Source organism: Neophocaena asiaeorientalis, unplaced genomic scaffold, assembly GCF_003031525.2.
Source record: "Neophocaena asiaeorientalis asiaeorientalis breed wild unplaced genomic scaffold, Neophocaena_asiaeorientalis_V1.1 scaffold123, whole genome shotgun sequence".
Taxonomy (NCBI): domain Eukaryota; kingdom Metazoa; phylum Chordata; class Mammalia; order Artiodactyla; family Phocoenidae; genus Neophocaena; species Neophocaena asiaeorientalis.
In genome coordinates this window covers 12,103,026-12,112,819 of record NW_020173666.1, presented here as the reverse complement: position 1 = coordinate 12,112,819, position 9,794 = coordinate 12,103,026, and the positions used below count along the sequence as shown (strand labels likewise).

The 9,794-nt window shown below is 36.9% G+C and overlaps 1 protein-coding gene across 2 annotated transcripts in view; it reads left to right on the top strand.

Annotated features, from left to right (window-relative positions):
- SERAC1 (serine active site containing 1) overlaps window positions 1-9,794 on the top strand; it is a 77,616-nt gene that overhangs the window by 37,571 nt on the left and 30,251 nt on the right. For both annotated transcript variants that reach the window (XM_024747951.1, XM_024747952.1), the window contains 5 exons: window positions 1,355-1,491; window positions 4,065-4,154; window positions 5,413-5,544; window positions 7,476-7,597; window positions 8,598-8,726. In XM_024747951.1, coding sequence (XP_024603719.1) covers window positions 1,355-1,491; window positions 4,065-4,154; window positions 5,413-5,544; window positions 7,476-7,597; window positions 8,598-8,726 — 610 coding nt within the window. The remainder of the gene's footprint in view (window positions 1-1,354; window positions 1,492-4,064; window positions 4,155-5,412; window positions 5,545-7,475; window positions 7,598-8,597; window positions 8,727-9,794) is intronic.

Here is a 9,794-nt window from a genome sequence, read left to right as displayed (position 1 = left end):
TTTTTTTTTTTTGGCTGCACCGTGCAGCTAGCAGGATTTTAATTCCCCAAACAGGGTTGAACGCGGGCCCTCGGCAGTGAAAGTGAGGAGTCCTAACCACTGCATGGAATTACAGTGCAGTAATACAGGAATTCCCTGTATTTCACTTTAAAAAAATATATATATATATATTTATTTATTTTTGGCTGCGTTGGGTCTTCTTTGCTGCGCGTGGGCTTTCTCTAGTTGCAGCGAGCGGGGGCTACTCTTCCTTGTGGTGCGCGGGGCTTCTTATTGCGGTGGCTTCTCCTGTTGTGGAGCACGGGCTTTAGGCACACGGCCTTCAGTAGCTGTGGCTCGCGGGCTCTAGAGCACAGGCTCAGTAGTTGTGGCGCACGGGCTTACTTGCCCCGTGGTATGTGGGATCTTCCCAGACCAGGGTTTGAACCCGTGTCCCCTGCATTGGCAGGTGGATTCTTAACCACTGAGACACCACTGCGTCCCCTGTATTTCACTTTTAATATTTGATTTTGGGTATAACTCTTAGGAGAGGAGAAATTTTCATATGCTGGTGATAAGGAGTACAAATTGGCTAATCTTTGAAAAAAAACAGTTTGGCACTATCGTAAAGTTGAACAATATATATACTTTCAGAAAGTCTGCAGTTTTACTTCTAGATATGTATCCTAGAGGAACATATACACATGCATACAGTGTAGATGTATACAGCGTGTAACAGTATTATTTGTAATAGACTCAAGCTATCGATAGAAAGTCCCTAAATTGCCCGTCTGTGGTAGAATGGATAAATAAGTTGTAGTATAGCTATACAATGGATGAATCACATACCATGTGAAAATATAAATGCATGAACTCCAGATACATGTAACAACATGGATGAATCTCACAAACAGAAGGTGAACTAAAGAATACATACAGTGTGATTTCATTCCTGTGAAGTTCACAGACTGACAAAACTAAGCCCCGTTGTTTAAAGGTTCATGTTTAGGTGGTGAACTATAAAGAACAGCAAGGATATTACTATAATAAGACCCAGAATAATAGTTAGCTATAGAGATGAGAGAATGGGTCAGGATCAGAGAGGGATGCACTGTGGGCTTCTGGGTACTGTTAACGTTTTTTTTGCCTGGGTATGGCATTGCAGCTATTTATTATTATTTGTAAGCTGAAATGTGTGTATACATTTATACATATATATGTATAATGTATGTTATATGCACATTACTGTATATACGTTATGTTTCCCAATAAAAAAGAAAGAAAAAGTTCTACAAAAAGGTTAATAAAAAAAAGAGTGGCTCCTGTGTTATATTTAGATCATATATTTATGATGAATTTTTTGTTTCTTTTTAAGAGGTTCTTTATTTATTACATATGAAGTTCTGGCCTTGAAGAAGTCTTTGACATTAGATACTCAAGTGGTAGAAAAAGAAAAAATGAAGTCATATATATATGTGCACACAGTTTCTTTAGATAAAAGAGAAAATCACGGTAAGTTTATGGTAAAGTAATCCCATCTTCGTGAAAAATGGAAGCTACTTATTGAATTTAAAAATGAGTATTTAGGAATGTAAATTGGTACAAACACTATGGAAAACTGTATTGAGATTCCTTAAAAAATTAAAAATAGAACTACAATAGAACCAGCAATGCCACTCCTGGGTATTTATCCAAAGAAAATTCTAAAAGATTATGCACCCCTCTATTCACTGCAGCATTATTTACAATAGTCAAGATATGAAAGCAACCTAAGTGCCCATCAGTAGATGAATGGGTAAAGAGGATGTGGTACATATATACAATGGAATATTACTCAGCCATAAAAAGGAATGAAGCCTTGCCATTTGCAACAACATGGATAAACCCAGAGGATATTATGCTAAGTGAAATAAGTCAGAGAAGGACAAATGCTGTATTATTTCACTTATATATGGAATCTAAAAATAAAACATGAATAAACATAACAAAACAGAAACAGAATCGTTTCTACAGAGAACAAAGAGGTGGTTGCCAGAGGGGTGGGGTGAGGGGAGGAGAGAAATAGGTGAGGGCGGTTAAGAGGTACAGACTTCTGGTTACAAAATAAATGAATTATGGGTATGAAGTGTGGGGAATGTGGTCCATAATTATGCAATACCTTTGTATGGTAACAGATAAAAACTGGACTGAGCATGGTGATCATTTTGAAATATATAGAAATGTGGAATCACTGTGTTGTCTACCAGGAACTAACACAGTGTTGTAGGTCATTATACTTCAAAAACAAACAAACGCATAGAAACAGGGATCGGGTTTGTGGTTACCAGAGGTGGGGCATGTGGGGGAAGGGGAATTGGATGAAGGTGGTCAAAATGTACAAACTTGCAGTTATAAGATAAATGAGTACTAAGGATGCCATGTATAACATTAATAAATATAAATGTAAATGTAATTAACACTGCTGTATGTTATATATGAAAGTTGTTAAGAGAGTGAATCCTAAGAAGTTCTCATTACAAGGAAAACATTTTTTTTCTTTTTCTTTGATTTTGTATCCATATGAGATGATAGATGTTCACTAAACTTGTTGTGGTAATCATTTCATGATGTTTGTAAGTCAAATCATTATGCTGTTTACCTTAAAGTTATGCAGAGCTGTATGTCAATTGTATTTCAGGAAAACTGGAAGAAAAAAACTATAAAAAATAAAAAAATGAGTATTTAAAGCACAATATTAATAAAATAGGTTCAGCTAACTCTATGAATCACCAAACCCTATGAGAACCAAGTTCCTAAAGAATTAATTGAAGATAAAATTTTGGACTTTCATATTTAACCCATATTTGCAGCTCTCCTATAACTAAGTCAGGTGAAGACTAGCCAGCTTTTTTTTTTTTTTGCGTTACGCGGGCCTCTCACTGTTGTGGCCTCTCCCATTGCAGAGCACAGGCTCCGGACGCGCGGGCCCAGCGGCCATGGCTTGCGGGCCCAGCTGCTCCGCGGCATGTGGCATCTTCCCAGACCGGGGCACGAACCCATGTCCCCTGCATCGGCAGGCAGACTCTCAACCACTGCGCCATTAGGGAAGCCCTAGCCAGCTTTTTAAATCTAAACTTGGAGTTCCTCACCTTCATGAGAACTGTCGGTTCGGAGGCTGGTCCTCAGTTTAGCAAGCATAAAAACATGATTTTGTCACTTAGCTCAGAGGTATTTTTGCTCTAAGGCATTTATTCATGCACACTAAACTCATGAGATGGATTCACAAGTATGAATACCAACTTATTTACAGAGGAAAAAAATCTGTCATTAAGGCTGGAAAACCTGTCTTTACTAGTCAGAACACTCCCCTTCTCCATATTTTGGTCACATGGAAATCCAATTAGTAATCAGACGATTGCTTGGTGAACATGAGATTTTGGGGCAGAGGAGTATCTTTCCATCAGGATATGGGTAGCTTGGGGAGTCATCACACTAGATTTACAGCTGCCTGTTCTACACTGTCAGCCAGAATAACCATGCCTGTGAGCACTTTACATTCCCTGAGTGGGCAGGTCCTGCTGCTCCCCTGTCTACAGCTATATGTATCACCACTCTCTCCTGTTTGTGTTTATTGTTATTTCACCTTCCTCTTTCAACGTGCTTTTATGGTGTGTTACAATTTCAATTACACAGATAATTTTTATAGCATATAATTTACCTATATAGTAAAGCTTAATCTCATTAGTAAGGTATCTCTAAATTTCACTTTGAGAGTGGTATTTTTAAGTGACATTTTCCTGAATGTAGTTAATCCTATGTTGTATATGAGGATTTTTGTTAGTTTTAGTTAGTGTTTTTGCTTTTGATTTGTTTTTACTTTTTCCCTGACTAGGAAAGCAGTGTTTTTTGGGGGATCTAGAGTTCTGTGTTCCCATAATGGTTTTAGTTGCTTTAAATAGTGACAGTAAAAAGAGAAAGATGCTGTTTTATATTTTCTTTTTGAAAAAATTGGGGTTTAGTTTATACATTTTTTTCTTTGAAGTATTGGAGCATACATAGCATTAAGAGTACCTACTTGGTTTTATTTAAATTTGTAATCATTTTAGGAATCACCTACCAGGCAAGAAAAGAGCTTCACAAAGCAGTAAGAAAAGTATTGGCAACGTCAGCCAGGATATTACGGGGTCCATTTGCTGGTAAGTATCACATATTTAACTGAGACTCCTTATCAGTAATCTGAAAGTCATTTGATGATCAACCTGAGATTTTTTTCCCATTTCTTATACTAACATTTATTATAGCTATGGAAAATTGAGGAACATTATTCTCTTGGGCTATATTTAAGGGCTTGATGCCTTGGACTGTTTTCTTCCTTCTATCTTTATGGATGCATTGTTTTTTGTTAGATAGTTGTAAATAAATATTGAGACTCTTGATGAATATTTCAAAATTTAAAATTTGTTATAAAATCACTCCCATGCTTTCTCATAATGAGAATATTGCATCAAAAATGTAGATTTCACAATCAGGCAAATCTGCATTGTGAAGCTAGCTATAAAAGAGCTGACCTGATCTCTTTAAAAAGTTGGCATCATGAAAAAAAAAGGTGGGAAAACTTTCTAGAATTAAGATACTAAAGAGACTTAATCAAATCCTGCTTTATAAAAAACCAGCTCTAAAGATATTTTGAAGACAATTGGAAAAATTTGAATATGGAGTTGGAGTGAATTTTAGATGATTTGGAAGATTTTTGTTAGTTATTTTTGGGTGTTAAAATGGCATTGTGATTATATAGCAGAATGCAGGCTTATTCTTAGGAGATGCATGTTGAACTATGAAAGGGTGGAATGTCATTATTTCTGCGCCTTTCTTTCACATAGTTCGGAAAAAAATACACAATCATCCTGGGGAATTTCCTGGTAGTCCAGTGGTTAGGACTTCACGCTTTCACTGCCGAGGGCCCGGGTTTGATCTCTGGTTGGGGAACTAAGATCCCACAAGCCGTGCAGCATGGCAAAAAAAAAAAAAAAAATACACACACTTCCATATAGATTAAGCAAATATGGCAAAATAATAACATTTATTAAATCTAGTTGTGGTAAGCATGTGGATGTCAATGTCAATTGCATGTCAATTATTCTTTTAATCTATCCCATATGCTTGATATTTCTCATAATAAAAAGTTTTTTAGGGAAAAGGAGCCAAAAAAAAAGATCTCATTGTGAAAGCAACGTAATATATGAAACAAAAGCACATACAAAATATATGTAACAAATAAAACAAAATAATATGACAGAACTGAGAAGAAACCTATCAGTCATTATCAACACCTGGAGATGGATATAACTTTCCTATTGTAGATTTAAAATATTTATAAATTACTGTCTTAAATGTGAGGATGAAAATGTTGTTTTAACTGTTCACATTGTCTTTTTTTTTTTTTTTTTAACAAAGACACCTTTAGTACAATTGACATAGAAGATCACGAATGTGCTGTGTGGCTGCTCCTGAGGAAAAGTAAGTCCGATGACAGAGCAGCACGACTGCAGGCTGTGCAGGAAATGGCAGAGACCCATCACTGGCATGGTAATGAAACCATCTGAACACATGGCATACCGTCAGCTAGCTCTTGATCTCTGATGTAAAAGAGAAGGGAAGGAGATACTAAGGAAGGAAAATAATTCAGGAAATATTAATATATGTAAAAAATATTTTTAAAAAAATTTAAAAGAAACTCTAGTGATAGAGAAAGTGTAAAACCTGCTGGCCTGGCAGTCATATTGTGTTTGGTAAGAACACCCTCAAAACTGAGGTAGATATATTTGTATAACTTTCTACCAGAATGAACTTTTACTTGATTGGAGAAACTCTTGATTCTGATAGTTATGGCCTAGTGTGTCTGTGTTTTTTTTGGTTCCTATTTAATAAAATATATTTTAATTGCTGGCTGCATTGAAGTTACATTTGCATTCACTTTGACAGTCTGTTTGGCTTTAATACTAATACTTGGTCAAATGTGCCTAATTTGCGTGTGTATATTTGTTTTTTAAGGAAGATTTTAAATATTTAGCTGTATTTAAAATCGCAAGTTCTGCAGTAAAAGTACATGAGCAAGAGATCAGATCTGCTCTGAGTACAGGGGCTAAAGTACACTTTGTTAGTAGAGTCATCTTGTAAAAATGGGTAAACAAAAAAGAATGTTTTCAAAGAAAAATTTAGTCTCAGAATAAGATCTCTGTCTTCATACAAGTTAATTAGTTTGATTGAGTGGTGGCTATAATAATTTATAATAATTTATAATGTAAAAATAAGCTTATTTAATGCGAGTGGAGACTTAGAATAAAAATCTGATCTGTTTCAAAATCTGCCTTCCAGGACTCCATTTCAGACTTCTACTGTATCGGAAAAATCAAAGTTGGAGCCCTGGCATGTAGATTTTTTAAAAGTTCCCCACTTGATTCTGAAGAACTCACCCAAGTTATATAGTGCTATTATTAAAAAATGTCTCCTTCAATGGCTGCAGTTTTTTTTTTGATACATGTCCTTAGTCCATTTGGGATGCTATAACAAAATACCTTAGACCGGGTAGCTTATAAACAACAGAAATCTATTTCTCACAGTTTTCTGGAAGCTGGGAATATAAGATCTGGGTGCCAGCAGATTCTGTGTCTGGTGAGGATTGAGGGAGCTCTCTGGGGTCTCTTTTATAAGAGCACTAATCCCAGTCATGAGGGCTCCACCATCTTGACCTAATCACCTCACAAAGGTGCTACCTTGGGGATTAGGTTTCAACACATGAATTTGGGAGGGACACAAACATTCAGTCTATAGCAATACATAAAGAATGGAATGGTGAAATCATGAAGGCTAAAACAAAGTACTACTGTCTGGAACCTCAGATTATTCATGGGCTTCATGGAATGTCAAAGCACCATGTAGGTACCAGGGGACGACAGATTTAAACAGAACTCAGGTTTTTTTTTTTTTTTTGCGGTACGCGGGCCTCTCACTGTTGTGGCCTCTCCCGTTGCGGAGCACAGGCTCCGGACGCGCAGGCTCAGCGGCCATGGCTCACGGGCCTAGCCGCTCCGCAGCATGTGGGATCTTCGCGGATCGGGTCACGAACCCGTGTCCCCTGCATCGGCAGGCGGACTCTCAACCACTGCGCCACCAGGGAAGCCCAGGTTTTTTGAGTAGTGATCAAAATAGCTTTTGGATGATGGAATTTTTTTTTTAAGGAGAAGTTAAATTGGTTCTGACCTATCAGTTTTCACATTTGAGGTTTATTTTTTTCAAAAAGGTTAGTTTGTGGTATATCTAGATATATGTTGAGAATTATGAGATCAGTCATGGAAATGTTGGATATTTAGCTTACGGTATTGTAAATGCAGTTGCAGTTAAAAAAAAACTTGGGAAATTTTGAATTACAGACTTGTAGTTTAAAAGTTAAGTTGTTCATTTAACCTTTGAAACAGCCATAAGCTAATTTGGGTACTCGCAATATACTTTTACAATAGATTACCAGTATAGGATAATTGCTCAAGCCTGTGATCTGAGAACTCTTATTGGTCTGGCACGAAGCAAAGATAGTGATCTTCGTTTTTTTCTCTGCCCACCTCCTTTGCCATCTTTAAAAGAAGTAAGTAAATAAAATAATCCAGTGAGTAAAAAATGTTTAATATATCATCTTCACTTTGGGTGCAAAATAACCATTCAAAAAGCAGTGTGTTGGCTACTTGTCACACAGGTAAACGAGGGTTTAAACCTGCAATTGTACTTTCCATTCCAAGATTTCTTGATCCCACAGGAGGTGCTATTTCTCCTAAATTATTTTCCCCTATGTGGAGTTGGGAGTCTCTATACACCAGAGGGTGGCCTCTTAGCATATCAGCATCCATAAACTGGTCCTTTGTTCTAAGGTTGCTATAGAACAGTTTTTCTCAACCTCAACACTACTGACATTTTGGGCCAAATAATTCTTTGTTGTTGGAAGCTGTTCTGTACACTGTAGCAGCATCCCTGGCATCTACTCATTGGATGACAGTAGCACCCCTGAGTTGTAACAACCAAAAATGTCTCAGATATTGCTGAATATTTCCTGGGGTGCGAAACAGTCTCTGGAGAACTACTACATATAGATATTAATGTACTAATATACGTGGATATTAATTGTTAACTACTAATATAGATATTAGAGCATGTTCCTTGAGCGCTTTTCTCAGACTTTTCTAGAAAATGAAAATCTGAAAACTTGCAATGCATTTTTGAAAAATAGAAAAACAAATTATTCTAGATATTAGTTACTAGAAAAAATCAGATAGGAACAAGTTCTGCATATTAAAAAGCCAGCTTTAGTTAGAAAGAATGTAATAATTCATTTTGAGTCAAGATGTGAAGTAGCCTATGAGGTGAAAATCTTGAGCTATGCTTTGCAATAGGTCTTTCAGATTGAGTTAGCAGACATGAAAGTATAGAATTCAAAATTAAATGATTCTCTGCTTATCAGGGTGGTGACTGTTTTCAAGACTAAAAGCACTGATTTACCTCTCCTGTTTTGTTTTGGCTTTATTCTTTGGGTACTTTTTGTTATACTCAATTGTGGAGTTTAATTATGAAGAATTTCTTTTCCTTTATTTCAGGATTCTTCTGTTGAAGAAGAGCTCAGACAGTTGCTGGCTTCTTTACCTCAAACAGACCTAGATGAGTGTATCCAGTATTTTACATCTTTGGCTCTGAGTGAAAGCAGCCAAAGTCTAGCTGCTCAGAAGGTTAGCTCATTTATTCATTCAGTAAATAGTTTTGAGTGCCCACTTTTCCAAGATATTGTGCCAGGGACTCACACTTAGAACTTCAGAATAGTCATTCATCCATGAACTGAATAAACATACTGATTCCTCGTTGTGTGCCACACAATGGGCTAGGTGTTCAGGATAATGGGGAGACAGGTAAATAAACAAAGTCACAGAATGTGTAAGAGAGATACAGGTTACTCTAAGAGCCCATCACTCTGTTTAAACCATAATTCAAAAAGAGTCATGTACCAAAATGTTCATTGCAGCTCTATTTACAGTAGCCAGGAGATGGAAACAACCTAAGTGTCCATCATCAGATGAATGGATAAAGAAGATATGGCACATATATACAATGGAATATCACTCAGCCATAAAAAGAAACGAAATTGAGTTATTTGTAGTGAGGTGGATGGACCTAGAGTCTGTCATACAGAGTGAAGTAAGTCAGAAAGAGAAAGACAAATACCGTATGCTAACACATATATATGGAATCTAAGAAAAAAAAAATGTCATGAAGAACCTAGGGTAAGACAGGAATATAAAGACACAGACCTACTAGAGAATGGACTTGAGGATATGGGGAGGGGGAAGGGTAAGCTGTGACAAAGTGAGAGAATGGCATGGACATATATACACTACCAAACGTAAAATAGATAGCTAGTGGGAAGCAGCCGCATGGCACAGGGAGATCAGCTCGGTGCTGTGACCACCTAGAAGGGTGGGATAGGGAGGGTGGGAGGGAGACGCAAGAGGGAAGAGATATGGGAACATATGTGTATGTATAACTGATTCACTTTGTTATAAAGCAGAAACCAACACCATTGTAAAGCAATTATACTCCAATAAAGATGTAAAAAAAAAAAAAATAATCCCTTCCCCATCATTCCCTAGAATCCTGCTCGGCTTTGTTTTTCTTAAAGTCATCCTCTATAACTTTTCCACAAGTCACCTTCCAAACATACATATCGAGGTGTGTGTGTGTGTGTGTGTGTGTGTGTGTGTGAGACAGACACACACACACGATTTATTTTATTATCTGTCTCT